The sequence below is a fragment of the Candoia aspera genome, chromosome 8 (genome assembly GCF_035149785.1).
Source record: "Candoia aspera isolate rCanAsp1 chromosome 8, rCanAsp1.hap2, whole genome shotgun sequence".
Lineage (NCBI taxonomy): Eukaryota > Metazoa > Chordata > Lepidosauria > Squamata > Boidae > Candoia > Candoia aspera.
This window is the reverse complement of record NC_086160.1, coordinates 631,452-654,709: the sequence shown is the minus strand read 5'-3', so window position 1 is coordinate 654,709 and position 23,258 is coordinate 631,452. Positions and strand designations below refer to the sequence as shown.

The 23,258-nt window shown below is 42.8% G+C and overlaps 1 protein-coding gene across 2 annotated transcripts in view; it reads right to left on the bottom strand.

The window, feature by feature from the left end:
* Positions 1 to 23,258, bottom strand: part of HTT (huntingtin) — a 188,566-nt gene that overhangs the window by 151,869 nt on the left and 13,439 nt on the right. The window contains exons 8-13 of one of the 2 annotated variants that reach the window (XM_063310834.1): positions 22,029 to 22,207; positions 20,729 to 20,933; positions 19,941 to 19,988; positions 8,651 to 8,734; positions 3,639 to 3,988; positions 1,070 to 1,193 (exon numbers count right to left, since the gene is read on the bottom strand). In XM_063310834.1, coding sequence (XP_063166904.1) covers positions 1,070 to 1,193; positions 3,639 to 3,988; positions 8,651 to 8,734; positions 19,941 to 19,988; positions 20,729 to 20,933; positions 22,029 to 22,207 — 990 coding nt within the window. The remainder of the gene's footprint in view (positions 1 to 1,069; positions 1,194 to 3,638; positions 3,989 to 8,650; positions 8,735 to 19,940; positions 19,989 to 20,728; positions 20,934 to 22,028; positions 22,208 to 23,258) is intronic. The other variant, XM_063310833.1, reaches the window with a different exon arrangement.

Sequence of the window (23,258 nt, the reverse complement as noted above, 5' to 3'; positions counted from 1 at the left end):
ACTTCAGTGGCCCCCACCTACGTATCTCCCCCCTTCTCGGCCCTTTTGGCTGCCCTGCCCTCCGCCGCCTATGCCTGCCACCCCTGCCACCCCCAGCTGACCGTCAACGTCTCCTTCCTCCTGCCGCTGGCCAGGGATCCAGGCACCAGGTGAGGGTGCCAGCCCTTCACGAGGCTTGGAGGAAGGATGGCTGGCCAAGAGTAGCAGAGGGCCTGCTGGGGGCTTGCCGGAGCTGGGCTCACCCCACCCCGCCCCTTGCCGAAGCCATGGGCTGGGTCTCCAGAAGCGCTTCGGCACTTGTGCCCCCAGGATACGCTCCTCCCTCTGCTTCCTCCAGGGCTGCTGCCAGCCTGACAGCAACTCCCGCACAGCCTCCACCTTCGCCTGGGGAGGCGCCACTGACCCTCCCACCTTGCCCGGCAACGGAGAGCGCCGCGCCTTGCTGCCCCTTCCCTGGCCAGGCCTGGCAAGCGTCTTTGGCAGACGAGGCTCTGCCACGCTGCCAGGGCTGCCATCCCAGGGCTGCCCCCTCGCCCAGCGCCTGGATCCCGGGCCAGTGGCAGGAGGAAGAAAACAGCGAAGGTCAACCGGGAGCGGCGGAGGGCAGGGCGGCCAAAGGGGCCGAGATGGGGGGCAGGATGCCAAGCACTCGAATTTTGATCACATGACCGTGGGGACGCTGCGACGGCCAGAACTTCGAGGACTCGTCATCACTATTATTTGTTCTGCACCACCATAATTTTGAATGGTCACTGAACGAATGGTTGTTAAGCAAGGGCGACCTGTAAAAGATCATTGGTTTATTTTATGTGAGTAGAAGGAAGTCAAGAGGATAATTACTCAGTGCTGGAAAGACAGAATTATTCCTGGCCTATAACTTTGGATTGTAGGTACATGCTTACTTCCCATTTATTAACTGGCACTCTTTCAACACAATGGGAAGACTTGATGAATATTATTTCATGGGATCATAATATTTCTTTTTTCATGAAATAATTTTAACAGCGCAAGTTATAGTTCGACTAACCCTATTTTCTCATATATTTGCTTCTACTAAGTATCAACATACCAAGGCAAGAATTTCCGAAAGGATCAATAGTCTCATCTTGTAGGACATTTGTAGTTTCATCTTCCTCATCTTGCAGTTGTCCAATTTGCATTCCAGAGTATTGATTTTCACCACCCTCTAGAATCTAAATTGTACACAGAATAAAAAAACAGCTTAGATTAAAACGTAAGTCAAACTGAACTTAAGTTCTGTCCATTTATATATGAGTAATATATTTAATCAAAGTACAGGGAAGACTCTGAGATAAGCTTGACTGCTGGCAATGCCATAGTAACATCCATGTTCTTTTCTTGCTGTTTTTCCAGGACTTTTCCCCCCCAAATTCTCAGCCACGCCTGCAGGAAATGTCCTTAATAGAACCAAACAGGAAATGTCCTTAATAGAACCAAACAATTTATGGTGGTCCAGAATTCATCAGACTAGTTAATATAAAAAAGAGGTAGGGAGAAGAGAAAAAATGTCCTAAAAATGAGGACAGCTGTGCTGGCCATGAAGCCTGCATTTCAGAACCACTCTAAAAATAGACCGAATGAAAAAGCGGAGATGAGCGATGTTCAGAACTCCAAAAGCTGTTGGACTGCAATTCCTACCATGCCTCCCTATTACTCAAAATGGCTTGAGCTGGTGACATCTTTATGTATTTTGTTAATGTTTTTACAGGCAAAGATTAAAACAGACATAACAAAGAAACAAGATAGAGATAGAAACTTACACAGAAAGGACTAAAGTTACCAAGATTGCTGAATAGATGTTTGATAACAATGGCAATTGCCAGACATTTGGTGATTCTACTAAAGTATCCCAGGTCTGTTAGCTAAAACATACTACAAGGAAGGTATGAAGGAGGTTAGCAGATTGGCTCGCCACACCGCATTTTTACTTCTTCTCGTGGAGAGGGTTAGCAACTACTTCTGTTTTGTTATGACTGATGACTCCCTGCTCCTCCCTGAGCCCAGAGATGTTAGGGAAAGGTTACTGTATCCTCTGTATATAAAAAGAGCAGAAACCATCAATGAATAGAAGAGCCCATTTTTTCCCAAAGCGTAGCTCTGGGGACTTTCTGAGTCAAAGGCTGCCTTGAAGACAAGAAAAGCAACTATATTTCTGAAGGACAAGGCCCTGATCAAGCGTCCCACCATCCTCCTTGAAACCAGCTTGTTCCTATGTCAAGATGTTATCCTGCATCATTCAATGCACAGTATGTTTTCTATTGAGGGGTCTAACATTCAGCTTATTGCCAACATTCAACTGACGGGTGTGGCTAAAGCTGGCTGGGTTCTTCCTATCTATCTTTTGGCACATTGGGATTACGATGGATCTAATCTGGGTAGAAGAGGCTGCATATAGGGATGCAGGGTGGGGGCCTACCAGTCTATGTTTGCCATAGTTCCACCAGGATCAACACCAGCTGCTTTGCCATTCTTGAACTGTGAGGTGGTGGCGATGGTGACGGTACGATTTCATCAAGAGGGCCAGATTGCTAAAGCACTGAGACGGTGATCCAATGCAATTGGGACCTCTAGTTAAGCAGGGATTTAGCAGGGCATAAAATCAATCAGGCAGCAGGTCTGAACAGAGGCTGTTGGAGACAGAGGCTGAGGAAAAGTAGTGAGACCATCTTTCAGACCACAAGCCAAAAAGTCCCAGGCCAGAGGGTGGAGAAGAGGAAGACAGCTGCTGTGAGCCCAGAAGCAGCAACTGCCGACACAAAGGGACTAGCAAGAGTCCCAGCCTCACCAAGCAGAGAACACCCCCTCCCCTGGGCCTTAGGAGAGGAAGGGCAACAGCTATCCTGCTAGCCCTGAGAGGTAGTCCAGACAAGCAGCACAGCTATGAGCACTAACTCTATCTTTTCTGTAAAGTCACATTAACAGAATTGCAAGACTGAAAGTATTTCTCCCCTCCTCTCCTTTTACTCTCTGGAAAACTAGGGAGGGTCCCCTCTGAGATGCTTCCCATGCCTCCCTTCTGCGGACTGAGATATCTTTTACATAGCGGTTGTCCAGTCTGCGGTTCTTCCTCCTGTCTCCCAAGGTCATTCCCACATACCATTACATATCCTAACAGGAGCGATGAGAAACTCCAGAGAAAAGCTAGAAGGGGTTAATAGTACCCAGCTCCTGTCCTGAGATACCTGGAAGAACAATGCTAGGACTAAGCCCTAAGGCTGAAAGGTGGAGTCACAGCAGCAGAAGTGGTTGAGGGAGGAGAAAAGCCAAGGTTTAAAAAAAACCAGGTATATTTAAACTTGAACTCTTCAATGGAATATTTAAACAGCCAATGAAGGAGACCTCCAGGTGGTGCAGAGGATCACGGGAGATAACCTTCACGGAGGAATGCAGCATCTGCTAGGGGAGGAGAAACGGTAACTTAGTCCTGGGACAGGGGAAAGAAACTCAGAATAACCCAGCCTCAATTCTCTTTACTGTAAGAGGACACAGAGGGAAATTCTGGCAGGCTTTCAGGATTCTGTTATTATACGCTACGACAATGAAGAGGCATTCCTGGAATCCTTGCAGTGTCCGTTTCTTCCATGGGCTGGCAGCGAACCGTTAAGAACCGGCCTTACCATTTCAGAATAATCGGAAGGGGTAACTGCTGAGTCTGGCCCTTCTGTGGTCGTCTGAGAGCTGTCGCTGATGGGAGATGACGTGCCGTCATTCAAGTCTCCTGCAGGGTCAGACTGGATGGTGCTGATCTGGCTGGAGCTTCTGCTAAGGATGTCATCATCAGCATCGGCTTTCATCGCTGCGTCTGCCAACTCGCAAGTGGAGAGATCCGACTCTGGCTGCAATACGTGCTGGGAACGCGGCTGCTCCGTTATGATATCACAGCCTGGGGGATCAGAGGCCGCACTTGCCGCCGTTGATGCACCCGACCTAGACGCTAATTCACTATTTAACTCACTTTTCACAGAACCTAAAAAATAAATAAGAAACTGCATAAATATTCAAGAACACAATAAAGTATCTTTACCTACCAAATGAAAAGTTACTGTTATTTTTGTAACTGTTGTTACTGTTATATCTTCTCTTTCAACAAAAGAAACCGTTACTCAAGGCACTAGTAACAAACAAAAGCAAAAATTTAAAAACAATAGAAATTAGCATAATTACAAAAATAAAACTTAAAATAAAAATACAAACCTCATTAAATAATTCAGAAGGGAAAAGTGAACAGTTTTGTCCTGATGCCATTCCTGAAAGCAGAGAGCTGTAGCTCTAAGGGGGGGTGTTTGCACAGTGAGCTGCCTATAGAGGTAGCCCCCTCCAAGGTAGACGTGCATGCCCTCCGGTGCGCCTTGCCTGACATATGCCAACAAGCACTGCACCTGGCAGACTGACAGAGGGAAAGGGGCCCCCAAAGGCTGATAGTCAACCTTCCCAAACATGAGAGGACTGATAAAGAACAAGCTGATAAGTAAAATGAAGAGGTCAAGTCCTCTCTCCCCGCAACAATTCTTGAGAATTATTCAGACCCCCAATAATCAAAGTTGAGGCAGAATGTAATCTCAGACTAAGGAGGGTCAACAAATTGGAGATGTCAACTTGATTAACAAGTGTGGGGGGGGAGGCTTCCTTCCTGAGACAATTAATGACACCATCCCAACTTGGCTCTGGAAGAACTCTCTCGTACCATCAGGCATTGATTCAAGGAAGGTGGTCAATTCTCCCTTGAGGAATGCTTGTTCAAACAGAGGCTTTCCAGCACTCTAATTCTGGAATAGCGCCAGTCTGGTGTTGTGGTTAAGGCAGCAGGCTAGAAACCGGGAGACCGGGAGTTCTAGTCTTGCTTTAGGCATGGCCAGTTGGGTGATGTTGGGCCAGTCCCTCTCTCTCAGCCCTAGGAAGCAGGCAATGGCAAACCACTTCTGAAATCCTGCCAAGAAAACTGCAGGGACTTGTCCAGGCAGTCACCAGGAGTCAAGACTGGCTTGAAGGCTCCCCCTTCCCCCCAAAAAAATTCTAGAATACCTGCACAGTGTAGAAGAACTAGGTAGCAGAAACTTTCTATCCTCAGTCACTGAAGCAAATGTTTGGAAGTTCCAGGCTGATCAAGGGAAGTATTTGTTTATATAGTCTATATAAACTGTGGAACGTGCTGCCAACAGTAATTGACAGCCATTAATTTAGGGGCTCTTCAAAAGGGGGGAGATAAATTCCTGCAGGACAGGGCTGCCAATAGTAAGTGGTCTTGTTGTACCTCCAGAAGAAAAGGAGCAAGCTAGAGAGCAATAGCTGAAGAAGACCATCACTCTTAGGAACTGTTTGTGAACTTTCAAGATACATCAGATGAGCTACTACATGACAAAGAAACGTGGATTAGATGAGCCTTCAGCCTGAATATGCAGGGCACCTCAGTGCTATTAGGGCCCAACGCCAACTGACTGTCTGAACAAATGATTGCAACTCAAGCTGTCCATTTTGTAGATCTCCTTGATCTTTTCAACCCACCTTAGCTGTTGCCTTCGCCTTTTCCCATTTCCTGCCAATCAGAGCAGGTTGGTTTAGTCCATCATCCTGTTCATATCAATGCTCAACGTAGGTGAGTTTCTGCTTGCTGACTGTAGCCTTAGGACAATTGTTAGCTCATCCAAACCAACTGCTTTTCCTTCTCAAAGTCCAGCTGTCAAGCCATGCATCATCACTGGCAAGGCCCTTGCTTTAACTATTTTGATCCTTCTTATCACAGAAATGTCCTTCTATGCCATTATTTTACCTAAGTTTGTCACTGCCTTCCACCCTGCAATAGGATTAATCTACTTCCCCAGCACATTCTCCATAGTTATTTGTTCTTCAGCCCAAGAAAGCAAAACAGCCTATCTTCCCCTTTTATCTTTCAACTGTGTATTCACTGAGCAGGCAGGTTAACATTTCCTCTGTCTTCTTAGTATTTAACTTATTTTTCACTTTCATAGTTAGCTCTTCCTCACTTCTGATTAATGGAGTGGGGGATCGGTCTATCTTTGTTATTGTTTCAACTTCCAGCTGTAACCCCAGCTGTCACTTCCTCCATTCTTGCCTACTGTATAATATATTCACTGAAATGTTAAACAGACACAGAGACAATATGCCACCTTGTCACCCTCCCTTCTCCATTCCCAAATCATTTTGTTTTTCCAAACTGACTTCTGCCAGAAGCTTTTCATTCAAAGATGCCTCAGAACAATTCTCAGGTTTCTGGCACATTTAGGACCTCTGGCCTGTTCCACGTTGCAGCATCCTCAACGAAGTCAAGGGTACTGCTGTGGACATCTTCCAACTTACAACACCTGTGTGATCCGATCTCCCCTTGCCTTTTTTGAAATCCTCTTCTTCACGTATGGCTGTTTGTAACATCTTAAGCAAAACTTTGCCTGCATGAGGAATTAGTGCAAAAATCTGCACATTTTCTTGCATCTTTTGGTCCCACAGCCTTTTTCCATATCTGCTGTTCCATAACTGCTATTAGTACTTCTCGTCTTCTCCTATTAGCTTTAAACAATTTAATGGCTGTCTCCTAAGTGCTGGGCCCTTTACTTTCTGCACCTTGCCGTCTGGTAAGAGTCAGTTCCTGAGCATACTTTTGTCTAGTATCTCTCCTTGTCCTCTTTTGCTTGGCAGTAAAGTTGTTCTACCTCATTCTTGGGGCCAAAGTCTTTTTCCAGCTATCACAATAGCTTGGTCTAAAAGTCACTCAGAAGTTTTCCTCTTTGAAATGTTGCGAATTGTTTCTCTGCATCACTTTTCACAATGTCTCTTATCCCTTCCCACAGCTTTGCATTTTCCTTCCAAATAAGTTGTATGGAACATGGTCTGTAGAGTGATCTTGGTGTCACACCATTCTCTACAATATCTGCCATTGTCTTTGACACCAATAATTCATGATCTCACTTTGACATCTTGTTGCCTATTATGCAGCCAATTGGATTCTGATCCTGTCCATTCAGCAATGTCCATCTGGAGCATCTGTATTTTACGTTGCTTGAAACAGAAGTTAGCAATGAATGAATAGCAGAGATCAATTGATCTATCTCCTCCATGATTGCATTTACCCAATCCAAATTTTCCTCTACTTCCTCTCTCTCTTTCTCTCCAACTTTTGCATTTCAATCACTAGTAAGCATGTCCTTTCTCGATGGATATTTAGCATCTCTCACAATTTGACATAGGTTTTTTTTTCCGTGTTACCCTCCATTGTGTAACTTGGATGTTTACTGGATATCCAACAAGTCTCATATACGTGATTCTGTCTTTTCTTATTTTATTTATTTATTTATTCGATTTATATAGCTGCACATCTCACATATATGACTGGGAGGCTCACACAATTAAAATAACAAAACACAATAATCAGATACAAATGAACAACCAAAACAAATAAAACCATTACAAAAACCAATTAAAAAATCTTGGATTATAGCTGAGCACCAACTTAACAATGTCCTTTTTGAGTAACAGTGGCACTTCATTCCTCTGGAACCTCATGCCATGGGAGTAGATTTTGCCATCTTCTGATTTCACACAGCCTATTCTGATCCACCTAAATGAAGTTATTCCTAAAACATCCAGTTTGGTATGCTTCATTTATGCTTTGACAGTTTCAGGTTTCTAGATGCAATCTGGTTTGTACTTCCCAAATGTCATGTCTGAATTATATCTAATTGTTGGAGAAGGACTCCTGTTTCAATGCTGTCATCTTCAGTGACTGGTCTTCCTTGAAGCTTCGATATGACCATGCAATCACCGCCAGGCCTGCACTCTTCTACACAATTCTACACTCTTCCCTGAGTAATTCCATGAGTTCCTTCCGATATGGAGGCCTTGCATGTGGCATTCAACACACTGGTGGTTTATCACTGCCTTCCTCTGGGTTGGATTTTGGAATTCCTTCTGCTAGTGTGTTGACTTCTCTCACCCTACTTCCCATTCAGCTAGGATGACTCTGCTGGGAACTTCTGCCACTGCTCTCTGGTTCACTGTTGCTCCTGAGTCTTTCCACCATGTCAAGAAGGTCCACAGTCCTTCTGTCCAACCTTGAAACTACAGTGGGGGCAGGAATGTTTCCTCAAAGTCTTGTAGTTGCATCTACGACTCTACAACAGCAGAAACACTTCCACTTGTCATATTCACTCAGGACCAAAAGCATACTTACCATACCTGGCATGACAGAGCTGAATTAACTTTCAACATTTTATTAATCTCAAAATGAAAGAAAGTAAGTCTTACTTTGCTCCATCCAAGACCTATCTTTTCAAAAATTCAAAATTTCTACATTCAGTATGGCATATCAGGAATTATACAACAAAACTGTCAATGTAATTGTTATGAAGTCATAATTCATTGTGAAACTCTAAAGAAGGCTACAGAGCTTTTCCATACCAAAAGCACAGCACAGAACTGCCGGTACGCTGATATATTGTTCTAATCCTCAAGTGAGAGGTTCATTTTATGTTGGTAAACTCAAAAGATGTTATTATGTAATGCTCTTAATCTTTTTTTAGAAGACAGTAAATTCATGAGTAATGAAAAATGATAACGAATAGATTTCAGCAATTTTAAGCGACTTTGCAACTAACAAAAAAACAAGAAACAACCCTACCTGCAAAACCAGCGTGGCTGGCCTCAGATCTTGTTTCAGAATCATCTTCCAAGCCGTCTTCTTCTCCTCCTAAAAGTACTTTAGCTGATAAATCAATGCGATAATTCTTTTCAGATTTTCTGCTACTCATTATACACTGCATACAACAATTTGATTATCTATTTGCAAAGTTTTTTATTTGTTACACTTTCTGCCTACCACGTCCTCTGTGAGCTCAAAGCAACGTATCTGATTCTCACCCAGTGCACAGCATCCTTGTTGAGAGAGGCATGGAGGACACGCCTGGCCCCGAACCATCCAGACAGTTTTAAGGCCATTCTAATCATTAACCTTTTTTTAAACGTTTCAACAGAAAATCTGAATGTCCACAGCACAGCTTAGTGGTGAAGGTGGTGGACTAGGAACACGGAGACTCGGGTTCTAATCCCCCCTCAGCCACAGAAGCTCCCTGGGGACTTTGGGCCACTCGCCTCCCCTCAGCCCAAGAGTCACGGTGGTCTAGCGGTGCTGGTGCTGGTTGAGCTTTGGGGAGATCAGGTGCCAGCTCCCCCCTCGGCCATGGAAGCTCCCTGGGGGATTCTGAGCCCGTCACTCCTTCTCAGTCATACTAGCTGTTGAGCTAGTATGAAGTGGTGAGTTGCTGGACTAGGAGTGGAGAGACCCAGGTTTTGATCCCCTCTTAACCATGGAAGCTGATGGGTAACTGTGGGTCAGACACTTTCTCTCAGCCCCAGAGCAAGTATGGGGTAATGATATAGGGGCGAGACTGGGAGTAGGGGCACCCAGGTTTTAGTCCCCCTCACCAGGGAAGCTCCCTGGAAGACTTTGGTCCAGTCCCTCTCAACCCAACCTACCTTACAACATTGCTGTTGTGGGGAAAAAACAGAAGGAGGGAATGCTATATTTATGTATCACCTTGAGCTCCTGAACAAAAAGGGAGGATATAAATAAAATAAATATAAATAGACTTAGAAATAATCAAGAATTGTAATGTTAAGGCCTCTGGTGGGGAATGGCAGACTGAGCGGCCATGCTCGTGGGCTTAGTGGGCAGAGCTGACAATGTGGTAAGTTTTTTTGGGCTCAGAAATGTTCTCTGGGTAAAGGAAAACACCTGGAATCACCCCATCTGTCCTCTGGATGGCTGCTTGCAGCCAGAAGATCGCAAACAACATTTCGCATTTGACTGGTAACAGCCAGCTGGGAGGCTGGGACGTCACCATTTCTAAGCCGTGCTGTAGCCTTAAAGGGACACTAAGACTGGCCACCCCATTTCTAGATCACCAAATTTGTATTTCTTTTTAAGTATATGTACCCAAAGAGAGGATTTCTACAGCAAGTAGAAGCTGGCTTTCCTGGTGCTTATCATTATTTTGGGGATTACTTCTTAAAAAAAAGTATTTTTTAAAGTTTTGGATTTCATTCTCCTTCCAAATATAAAGGACGATTGACTTCCTGTTATTATTTTTGTATTAAATTTGAGGATATTAGCATTTTCCTACACGTTGAATTGGCTGATTTGAACCTTCAGTTTTCTGTTTTCACTTTCCCTTGGGAATCGTCTGCTTATTTCATTTTCACTTGTGTAAATACATTTTGGAACTTTTTCATATGCTTGACTTTTCTGGTTGAGCTCCTATGGAGCACCATAATCTACTGCATGAGACATGGAGGATTTTAAACAGATTTTTTTCTGACTTCCACCAAGATTTTAAACAGATTTCTTCTGACTTTTATGCAAGATATTCAGGACATCGTGGAAAATATGAGATTTAAAATATGTCATCAGGGTGGGGATGTGGTGGATGAAACTGAGGAATTCAACAGCAATAGAAATGTTTCTTCTAAGAGTGAGATTGGGATTTTTATTGAGATGCTGGATGAAGATCAGATAGTAGACTTTGAGAAATTTAAGGGAGAGAGAGATCTGCAAGCCACGAGTGAAACTGACTTTCTGGTGCAATGCCATGAAAAGAAGCTGGGATTTTTGAGGGGGGCAGTCGGGCTGTTCGATTCTTTTAAGAGAAAAGCTCTGTGCACATTGTGGGGATATGTAAATGCTCTGGTTTATTTTGAAGCGGGATAATGGTTAAAGAATGTCTGGTTTGCTTTAAGGGTTTGACTGATGTCATTTGCTTTTAAAGATTTGGATTAAGATTGTAACAGTTAAAATGTGTTCATTTGAATGGTTTTAAGGATTTAAGGTTACTGTTTTGAACTGTCTTTGTTTTTTGGGTTTATTAAGATTATTAAAACTGTTGTATTATCGAGTATAATAGCAGACTATGTGCTTTTTGATTCTTATTTTAGTAGACAGAAATGTATAGAATAGTGGTAGGAAGGGAATAATTAAATATGTGTTATCTTTTGGAGGGGAGAAAGATGTTTAGGAGGCTTATATGAAATTTTCTTTTTTTTAAATATAAGGGGGAGGAGTAAATGTACTTAGTGATTTTTATTATGTGCCAAAGTGGAATGATTCATAGAAATAATGTGGTTTTGGTTTAATATAGAGTAAGAGATTGATTATGGAAATTTTTGTATATCCTTGCTGTTTAAAGTCGAAAGCCACATCCTTCTGTAAATTTGAAAAAAAAATCTTTTTTTTCACTTCTTTGTAGTTTTTTGTTTTTGTAGTTTTTACTCTTCTCTTGAAACTTAATAAAATTTATTTTAAAAAAAGAATTGTAATGTTAGCTAAAGGTAGTGCTTTGGAAAAGCTATCAAAATTAAAGTATGTGTATTTTGAGTAGCACCGATTGGGGAGATGCGCCCACAGGCTCTAGACTGCTTTTCCATTTTCTTCATTTTAAGAGCTCCAAACCACGGAACAGCAAAGTGCCCTCTGCCTTATCAAAAGATTGTCACTTGCAGGAGCTTGGGTGAACAGCTGCTCTAGCAGTCATTCAGTGGATCACCATATCCACCCTCAAATCCACCACGGCTTGAAGTATAATTTCCCCACAGAAATGCTATTCCACAAAGCTCACAGAGTCTAAATCTGCAAATTTTCAAGCGAGAATTCCCCACAGGACACGAGCGTCTCATGTACTTCTGCACCCCTTGAATCGTCTCCCTCCACGCTGAACGTGGCCTTTGCGGCATCAACCCTGCCAAGCTTTGGCCTGAGCCCACCTTTGAGTTCTCTTCTGCAGGCTGTGCTGGAGCCCTTCTAGCAATCCTCGCCCAGGACTTCCCCTTAGCTCTAGGCCATGACCTCATCTCCAAGCACAATTACATTATATGTCAAGAAATCCTATGGAATCACATATTTTCTCATTTCTTGCTGCTTTTATTTATATGCTTTCTCTTGTTAACATTTACAGAAATTTTTAAAAGGCCGCCCTGGAAGCTTAGCCTTAAGGAATCCACACAGGATGTGGATTCTATACACGGACAACACAGTATACCCAATATACCCACAAAGAAAGTCGACTCCAATAGAGTCCCAACAGGTTCCTCAAAGAGTCAAAATATTATTCTAGCCTCAAACTATCCCAGAGTTGGGAAAGAGCTACTCAAGACATCGTGTCTAATTCTCTCTTCTGTGCAGTCCAAATTAAAGCATCCTAGACAGATGCCCCCACCATCACCACCACCTCTTCTTGCACACCTCCAAGGAGAGGCGGTAGAGGTGGTAACCTCTCTGAGACGCTGGACCCACGGTCACATTGCTCTGCTACCAATCATACTTCTTTAAAGACTGAGGGCTGATGAGAAAAATCTATGATTCGGTAGCCATTTCAAGAATCCAGAAAAGAGGTGGAGAAGATAGCAATACCTTACGGTTATAGAGTTCAGGAACTAGTAACTACGGACCACCCGTGAGGAGTTGCTCTTCCTCTGGACAAAGGGAGTAGGAGACCTGCCAGTAGATGGGGAGGGTTGTATTCACCTTCAAGGCACGACTCAAGGAAGCTGTCCCCAAAGCCAGCATCGATCACACCTGCGGCTGCATTTCAGGCTACACCTGGGCCAGCAACATAGCAGGAATGACTAAATGGCAATGCGTGCCCTGCCCATTGGACTCTGCTTATTTAGGGTGGCCCCAGCCTCTCCACACTTTCCCATCCAGACAGATATAGGGCATTGAAGGCATTTATTTGCAAAATGCCTATTTGCCCCACAGGATCACTTTATGGAGATTTTTTGGGGGTGGGGAGGGAGAGAGGGCTAGCAGAGCACAAAGTGGCCAAATTTTTCACAATGTAATCACAGACCTCGGGTCTATCAGCAGTTTCCTCCAGCATACAGCACACGTCTGCTATCTGCCAACCGCCTAACTGAAGCCTCTGTAATGCAGTGGAGGAGGGGAGAAAGGAAAGGAATGGAATAATGGTATGCTGCTGGTATTGTGCTGCAATTCAAGATTTCCATCAGTTCCCAAGCAGACATGGATTAATGCTGTCTTACGAGCTCAGTTGTTCTGTGCTGCCAACTACGGACACAGCCAACTTCTGTTTATTGCAGTCATAACAACTGCCATTACTTTAATTCAAGCAACGCAAAGCACCATGGTCTACCATGCACCAGCTCATGATGATGATGATGACGATGATCATCATCATCATCTATTAAATTTATATCCTGCTTAAGTCTCAGCAACTCTGGGCAGTACAATAACAAATAATCTGTGTTATTAATTTTTATTATGAGCTGTTAAAATTGCAAGGTGTCCTTATTGGGGATCTATCTGGTAGGAATGCTTTGTTTACAACAGTTATGATTTTTTGTTACTACTGATCTTGTTAAGCTTTAAAAGTTCAGCATGTATGGGACCCATTTTGATGCTCTAAGGATATCTCTGTCCTTCTGAACAGCAAAACTTTGGTCTGATCCTAGTCTTGGGTTTATTACATTTGGTATGTTACCCCTTTGAGGTAGCCCAGACTAGGGAACCAAAGTCATGAAAGCTGAAACTACTTTTATTGTAGGGTTACAGTACCAGGATCTTTGCACATCCGAATGCCTTTATCTTCAAGGGAACCAGGGAGGGTCAAGCCTGAGACGCTTCCTCAACTTCCACTCCTGCTTTGGGCCGAGGTTCCTCTTATCGAGCGTGGCCCCATGTGGCTGCGGCTCTCCCTCCTCTTCCCCAGGGTTACTCCCGTAGCCTATTACATGGTCCAAATAATGATCTGAGATATGGTGGTTACTAGGGAACATTTGGTTTGGCTACCTTAACATGTACAGTTTGGCCGCTTGGAACAGAAATCTGCAAACTTCTCAAAAAGATGTGGCTTCCGACTTTAAACAGCAAGGATATACAGCAATTTCAACTATCATCTCTTATTCTATATTAAACCCAAAACACAATATTATTTCTATAAATCTATCCACTTTAACACTGAATAAAAATCACTAAGTACAGTTACTCCTCCACCTTATATTAAAATAAAAAGAGAAAATTTCAAATATCTTAACCCTCTTTCTCCCGTCCAAAAAATTAAACATATATAATTAAACCATTCTTAGCACTACTCTATACATTTCTGACTACTATAATAAGAATCAAATTAAAAAGCTTAAGTTGTCTATTATACTTAATACTATAACAATTTTAATGATAATAACCTGACCAACATTCTTTAACCCTAATACAACAATTTTAATAACTTTAATCTTAATAAACCCATAAAAACCAAGACATTAAATCCAAATCTTTAAAGGCAAATAACATCAGTCAAATCCTTAAAGCAAGCCAGATGAAATTCTTTCAACCCGTATCCCACTTCATAATAAACCAAAGCAGTTACGTATCTCCACAGTATGCTCAGAACTTTCCTTTTAGAACAATCAGCCAGGCCAGCTGCCCCCCACCCAGCCCTCAGCAACTCCCGATTCTGCTCCTGGCATTCCCCCAGGAGATCAATCGCTTGCAGGTCACTCTCTCCCTTGGTTTTCTCCAAGTCCTTTGCGCAATTCTCCTCCAGCATCTCGCTAGTAATTCCACTCTCAAGTCTTGGAAAAGTCATTTCTGTCACTCCTAAATTCTTCAGTTTCATCCACCACATCCCCAACCTGAAGACAGATTTTAGATCTTACAGTGTCCTGGATGTCTTGCATAAAAGCACAATAAAAATCAGAGGAAATCGGCTTGAAATCCTGGTGAAGTTCAGAAAGGATCTGTCTAAAATCCTCCACGTCTCACCCAGTAAATTCCCCTTGAACTTAATCAGTGAAAAGCAAAAGTTGGCAGCTTGTTTATGTGAAGCGGGAACGAGATAACAGACAGTTCTCAAGGGAAAGTGGACAGGAAACTGATCCGCCGATTCAACGTGTGGAAAAAAGTTGGTATCTTCAAATTTAACACAAAAGTACTAACAGAAAAACAATTGTTTAGTCTCAGTCTTAACTTCCTTTAGAAGGAAAATGAATTCCAAAACTTAAAAATTTCTTTTCTTTTATTAACAAGTGACCCCAGAAACAACTTTAGGCACCAAGAGAACCAGTTTCTCCTCGCTGTAGAAAGCCTCTCTTGGGTTTTTTTGTGTGTTTTTGCACTTTTTGTAGGTTTTTCTTTCTTTTTTGTAGTTTGTTGTTTTCCTGTAGTTTTTACTTTTCTTCTTAAACTTAATAAGTTTATTACAAAAAAAAAGAAACCTGCAAACTTCTCAAAAGGATTTGGGTAAAATACTATAATTATTCAGAATGTTTCAGAGTTGTCAAGATGGGCAGTAACAAAATGATTTTTGTTCTGTTCTTTATAGCAATTATTTGAAGTAATATATACAAATTTATTTATTTATCTCAAATAAATAAATTTGTATATATTACTTCAAATAATTGCTATAAAGAACAGAACAAAAATTGCTGTTCTGCTTTGGCTGGCCAAATTCATATTTTAGTTCTATGGAGAGTTTCAAATAAAAACTTAGGTGATTCTTTAATTCCAAGTTAACAGTTAACTGGACTGTTTGGGGTGCAAAATACGACAGATTTCTCCTGTTATTATTGTATCAGTTCACAAACTGTAGTAAACTATTTCTGGAAAAATGTGTTTTAACCCTTTTTCTCATGCTAAATTAATGCTGTGAGATACTCCAGACCTCTACACTGACTTCAAAAAATAGTTCTATGGAAGGCCTGGATGGATGCTGGGTTTTTACATTAGATGAACTACTGGATGGTAATGATAGCTTTTATCATTTTTTTAAGTTGATAAATACTATTTGTCCGCTGTCAGTATTTATAAATACAACATCTAATGACACCTCAGTTTGGCCCTGCAGCACTTTCACCCTCAGAGAAACTTGAATTATTAGGATTAAATCCTATAAAACCAAAAATTCCACAATTAGTCTTTATAAATATCTGTAATCGAATCAATTTGATATGCACATTTTAAAGACTGAATGAAATAAGGAACTAGAGGGCCCATTTTGTCTAAACGATGGGGAAGTGTTTTAACCCCAGTAGTAAAAACTTCACTACATCTCCAATTACGGTTTATACAACAAAAATCATATTTTGGACTTACAGTACTGGATCCCAATTCATTTGTACAGAAAGGGAATGTGTAAGTCATTATGTTGTTGGAGATGCAGAATAATGCTTCACTAAAACAGACATTTTAATATTATATATATAAATGACATGACTCTTGAGACCAAGTTTAATAGCTGGCAATGGAAATGGATTCCATATGCCTTATTACTGCCAAGAGATTAGTTCTTTAACACTGAAAGGACAAAATTTATGGCCCTATTGGACTGAAGATGTTACTTGCAACTTATGAATTAGTTGCCTATAGATTATGTATAGATATGATTACAGTAACATATGGTCATCTTTTATCGAAACTGTTACATGAAATGCAATGTATATAAATTTATATATGCATGAGAAACCTATATATATACATTTATGTTGTCATTGCATTTTTTCTTTTTGTTATTCATATACAACACACACACACATATATTCCCTCTGTTAGTTTTACTGAATAAAACAAAAAAAATGTTTTAGCAGTGAAGTGAATTACTCTTCACTGCATATTTTCAGGCAGAGACTAGAGAGTCCTCCACCTGGGATGCTTCAAACTGGATTGCTGGGGGGCTCCTTTCAACATAACAGAGTTATAACAGTGTTCTCAATTGTGTAATGAACAGTACATTTTAACGTGAAAGGAGACCAAGTGAACAAACAGCTCCCTGTACTTCTGACTCTAAAATGTCTGTATCAGGAATGGTCAGCACTCAACTCATGGAACCCCAAAGAGCAGATTATCAGCCTTGTGAAGTAGTCCAGACAGGAAGCACAACCAGATGGACTAATTCTACCTTACTGTAAGGTCACATTAACAGAAGCTTGCAAATCTGAAAGTGGAATCCTTGGTGCTGAGTGTGGTTTGCTTGCAGACCTTTCATTACCCGACTAGGGAACATCATCAGTGTACGTGACTGTGGGATTTGCTCCCTGTTTCTGTGCAGTAGCTTGCCCTGCCAGTGTTGGTGGGGGTGGGGTTTTCTCTGCTTTCTCTGATGTAACCCTGCTTATCTGGATGTTGGTTGCTGGAGAGGATGTGTTCTGGTCTTTTTGTTTCCTTCTCAGCTTTTTTGTCTCTTTTGAATGATTTGTAAATGTGGTTTATCTCCATGTGTCCGTTGATGACTGATTTGTCTGAATGCCAAGCTTCCGGGAATTCCCTAGTGTTTTTGGATTTGGCTTGGTCTAGGATGCTCACAGTTTCCCAGCTGAAAGTATGGTTAAGTCTGTCCATGTGTTGTGAGATTAAGGAGTTCTCATCGTGTCTTCTGACTGCCAGTTGGTGTTCGTGGATGTGTTCTGCTGGTCTTCTGCCTGCCTGTCCTACATAGTGGCTGTGACAGTCTTTGCACTGTATGTTGTAGATGACTCCTGATTTTTCTTCCTGGGCTCCTGGGTCTTCTGGTGTACTTAAGATGTTTTGGAGGGCTTAAGATCTTTTGGCTTGTGTGCTACAGTGATGCCATGTGGTTGTAAAGGTCTGTTGGTAGTTTCCAAGATGTTTCTGATGTATGGCAGTGTTATCCTTTCCATAGCTTGTGTTGGTTGTGCTGTAGTGGGTTGGGTGGTCAGGCACTTTTTGATAAAGTTGGGGAGGAATATCCATTTTGCTGGAAGATGCTGTACAGACGATCCCTTTCCTTCCTCTGGTGTTCTGGGTTGCTGCCGTGCGTAAGTGCTCATCTGAATAATGTTCTTATGCAGCTCCTCTTGTGGGAGGTGGGGTTGTTGCTTTGGTAACGGAGCACTTGGTTAGTGTGGGTTGTTTTTCGATGGGCTTGTGTTTCTAATTTGCTGTTGTTTCCTCTGCTGATGAGGATATCCAGGAAAGGTAGTCTGTTGTTTTCTTCTTCCCTTGTGAATTTTATTCCTTTGAAGATGTTGCTTCATGTGCCTTCTCTAGTTGTTCCTTTTTTATTATGACGGTGTCATCCACATACCAGATCCATACTTTGGGTTGTGTGCGTGGAAGTGCTGTAGTTTCTAGACACCACAAGACGGCCTCTGCTGTGAGTCCCGAGAGTGGTGATCCCATGGGTGTTCCTCTGATTTGTTGGGACGTTTGTCCATCAGACTGAAATTAGGTGGTGAGGCAGAGGTCGATGCGTTCCATGATTCTGGGTATTCCAATCTGGGTGTATTGGCCAGGTCGGGTGTGTGGCGTAGTACTGCTGCCATGGATTCTTTCGCTAATTCCAGATCTATGGACATAAAGAGTGCCATGACATCGAGCGAAACCGTTATCTCATCTTCTTCTATTTTCAGGCCTTTGATTTTTTGGAGGCACTGTAGTGGGGAGTTGATGGAATATTTGCTCCCCTCTGTGAGATGCCCAAGCTTTTTTTCAAGTTCCTTTGCTATGTCATACGTTGGGGTCCCTGATAACAATGCAGTTCGATGAAGAGGTATGTATTTTGTGTATTGTGTATTTTTGGGCACCCACAGAAGCATGGGAGGATGGGTTCACTGTTTTTCATCCGCCACTGTTCTTCTTTTGTGATTTGACCTTTCTTGGTTAAGTCATTGCGGGTTCTCTTGATCTGGTTGTCTAGTTAACAGGGAGCAAACCCCACACTCACTCGCACTGATGATGTGACCTAGTTGGGCAACAAAACACCTGCAAGCAAACCAGCAAGCTCAGAAAGCACCAAGGACCCCACAGTTCAACTCTGAGCTACAGAGATTCTCTTCTACTGGAGTCTGAAAGTACATTTCTCCCCCCGTTGCCTTTATAGCCCAAGAAACTTAGGGAGGGCCCCTCCTGAGATGTTTGCCACGCTCACATTGCTTTTCCAACCATTCCCCGGGCTGTGGCTCCTCCCACCGTCTCCCAAGGTCGTTCCTACGTCCTTTTGCACAGACTGACCAAACCCAGAGCTGCCAGCAAATTGTAAATGAGGGGCACCAGCAACACCTCTGCCGTGCAGAACACACAGGGCCTAGAAAGCGTGGTGGGTCAAGGGTGTGTCTTGTTTAAGGAAAATTATTTCTTGGCAATAATCAGTAAAAATTATATTCAAAGAACTAAGCTAAACATTGGAACTAAGAGTAGAAAGTATATGAAAACAGTTTAAATCCAACATTTTGAATGGAAGTTTTTTCATCTCTCATCTTTCTATAATATTTTCATACTAAACACGTTACTGTAATTTTAGATGCTATACCTTATTTTTCTCTTGAACTAAATTCTATATACTGCTTCAAGATGTCTTTAGTAGAGTAGTATAAAAATGGATTTTATATATATATATATATATATATATATATATATATAAATAATCCATTTTTATACTTTCCCTTTACTAAAGACATCTTGAAGCAGTATATAGAATTTAGTTATATATATATATCTTTAGTAGGAGATTTGATTCAAAGGACATAGTAATGCATTAAGGAAATGCCACAAAAGTTCAAATCAAACCAAATACAATTAACTTAAAAGTAGGCTTTTTTTAAAAAAAAAGTACTTTGTCCAAAGTATTGTAGTAAAAAGGAGTATTCAAAGACAAATCAGACATTCAGCCAAATCAGTTCATTATGACTTATTACGTGCCATCAAGTTGTTGTTGACTCTTAGCAACCACGTAGATTTTCTCTGAGTTCGTTATGATACCTCATACAATTTTAATAACAGCAAAAAGCAATGAATTAAACATAACCGTGATTCTTTTAAAGATCAGCAATAATATATGGTGAAAGCAAGAAAAGAATGAAAGACTAAAAACCAACCAAATCAGGTTTTCCAAGTCAAAGAAATGAAAAGAGACATAACATATAACACCAGACACCGATTTCATAATCACCTTTTTGTTTTCTGGAAAAAACAGGGCTGCAGGAAGACCCCCCTCCAGCTGCAAATTACAGGAAGTAAGAAACCAAGGAAGAGATAAAAGTAAAGGTCAAGAAGGAATCATAACAATCTCTGAGAAAGTCAGCATCAGTGAATTTGATGTTAGCATTTTTAAGAAATTGTTAGAGGCAACTGACTATTCCTGAAAATCAGTTGTGTTGTCTCCCTCAAGCACAAATCAATTCCATTTTTCAATGACCCAAAAGAAAAGAATTATTTTGTAAGATACCATCAACTGGAGAAATAAAAACAATCTTCAATTTATTCTAATTTGATGCAATTATAGTACACACAGCCAGTTTGGGCTAGTGGTTGAGGCAATGGGCTAGAAACCAGGAGGCTGAGAGTTCTAGTCCCACCTTAGGCCTGAAAGCCAGCTGGGTGACCTTGGGCCAGTCGCTCGCTCTCAGCCAAAACCACCTCACAGGGTGGCTGTTGTGGGGAAAATAGGAGGAGGAAGGATGTTCCCCGCCTTGAATTATTTATAAAAATAATAAAGGTGGGATAAAAAATCTAAAAAAAAAAGTGCCCACAGTTAAAAAGGAAATACAAGAGACCTCCAACCCATCTTGAACATTAAAGGATTCATTACTGCATAAATCCTAATCAATGCTGGAAGACTCCATAAAGAAAATTTAAATCTTTGGGTAATATACTTTTCTGCAGTGGAAATGTTAAGGAAAGACTTTGCATCTATTTCTTATAGTCCCCCATTTTCAACCAGCACAAAGCACAGCTTACCTATCAGTTCCACAATGCTGTCACTGCGGTTTCTGCTTACAGTCTCATCCTTGGCTGCACTGACTTGCAAAAGTCCCCCACCCACAGTGAGCGCCCAGAGGAGGTTGGGAGGAGGCGTTCGGAGAAGCTGCTGTAACAGTTCTAATGATCCCGTCACAACGTTGTGGTCCTGGTGCTGAGTGTAATGCAGACTTAATTCATACACCTGGAATGGGAGGAGCACACTGAGATTCCCGCACCCTCCCTTTATGCGGCCCTCCTTGACCTGCACCGGAGACATGCTTAGGGAGCCCCCCCCCCAATTTGCAGCCACACTGCAAGAGGATCGGTGAGGCTGCCACCTGCCATGGAGGCCCAGCAGGTGGACTGACTGCACAACCCATCCTGGTAGAGAGGCTGGACAGGACTAAGAGGGGCCAGGAAACAGGATCAATGCGCAGGACACACACGCCTTCTGCCCTGGAGGAAAGCCCCCTCTCCTCTGCAGCTGGGCCAAAGAGAAGAGGACCGAGGGGCCACATCGCCGGGGGAGCAGCAGCCTTGGCCTCCGCTAGCCGCATCAACCAAACCAGCTGCGGAGGAGGAGAGCTGAAGCTGGCGGCTGATGGAATCTTACAGCAAAGGGTGGCCGGTGCGGCGAAAGCGCCCTGCAGAAGGTGAGACGGAGGCACCCACTGCCTCCTCTGCAACGAGCCTGTCCAACAGGGGAGGGTCCGGACGAAGGCCAAGGAACTACTCAGGGGATCCCATCCCTCGCTGCTTGGGTTGACTCCCGGCTTTTGCCGGGCCACTTTGCCCCAGCAGTACCCAGAACATACAGAGACCGCAATGTTCGTCTCATGTTCTGCCGGAAGGGAGAGAGACCTGAATAGCTGAAGGACTGAGGCGAAAAGGAGGCTTTGCTGGGTCTGTGGAGCCTGTCTGTGCCGAGCAAAAGCTTCCTCCTTCCCAGCTCCTGGAAAGGTCAGGGAAGATGGAGGGGAATAAAGAGAAAACCTGGTGGGGAACGTGAGTGCTTAAGAATCAAGGCAATTCCCTTGACTAAGGCAGCGCTGGGTTGCTCTTTCAGTGATGTGTTAGTTACTTTCTGCATAAGATGTGCAGATTTACTCCAATATCTGGCTTTGTGTGCAGAAAACACAGTCAAGTTGTTGGGTGCTCATGAGTTTGACAAATTAAAAAAGAATAAAGAAGCTGACAGCTGTGAAAATACAGAGAAATGATATATTTTTCAGGGTTACTGCAAAAGCCAAAATATGGGCTGCCAACAAAAGAAAAGCCCCTGTTCTTGCACCCCTACCTGTATCAGCTGATCCAAGGAAGGCGAAATCTCCGTTTCTTTCTGTATCACACCAAAACTGCCCTTTAGGCTGGTATCTTTTACCTGCTGCTGCAGGAGTGGGGCCAGGTACCTCAAGGTGAGCAACACACCGAGAACTAAGACGCTGGGGTGCTCTGCTTCCCTGGGACATAGCAGCCCTGCAGAGATGATTGGGACAATTGAAAGGCAGCACCCCCCGTCCAGCCCTTCTCAACCCCCGCTGACCCCGAGAACCCACAGGATTCGCTTGCCATTTCCCTGGCTGGCTGGGGAATTCTGGGAGCTGAAGTCCACACATCTTAAAGTGGCCAAAGTTGAGAAACTCTGCCCTAGACATTACACCTTCCTTAAATCACTGCAGTATGTATTTATAAACAAACACTGTAAAAACAGGAATAGCTGCAGTCCAGCGTGTTCCTTTAAAGCACCCAGCCACCCAGGAGAAGGTCATTGCCAAAGGGAGTGCCCCAAGAGGGTGGAGGAGCAGCAGGAGACGGGAACAGAGTGATCTTTCCATTGCTGGATGGGTGTGTGTCTCTCTCGCTTTTTGAAACGCATTCTGTCTAAAAGAAAAGCCACATTACCTAGTTGGTCAATTTCTTTTTGTGTGGTGTACACAACGAATGTGCACACAAACACATGTGTGGCTTAAAGTATGCTCATCAGAGAGCATTTTTACATCTGCCTGAGTGGCGTACCTTTCTATGTTGTTTTTAAGTAGGATGCTCAAAAGGAAAAAAAGAAAAGGAATTCAACTCCTTTTACTGGAAACTAAGCTGAAACCTGCAACCAATTTTTGAGCAAGAAATATTTGGCAGAGATCTTTTCCCCACAAATGCTTGGTCCAATATAGGTCTTCATCTTTATTCATTGTTCTGGCTATATTTGTCAAATGCCCAGAAAGGGAAACAGGCCACTTCCACATTTCTATGGTAGGGGTGGGGTGGGGTTTTTTTTTTTTTTGGTTCCTTCAAGTCAATGTTGACCCCCGGTGACTGCCTGGACAAGCCCCTGCAGTTTTCTTGGCAAGATACTGTGAGTGGTTTGCCCTGGCCTTCTTCCTAGGGCTGGTAGAGAGGGCTGGCCCAGGGTCGCCCAGCTGGCTTTGTGCCCAAGGTGGGACTAGAATTCACCGTCTTCTGGTTTCTAGCCTGATGCCTTAACCACTAGATCAAACTGGCTCTCAAGTTATAGTAATAGGTGTTAATT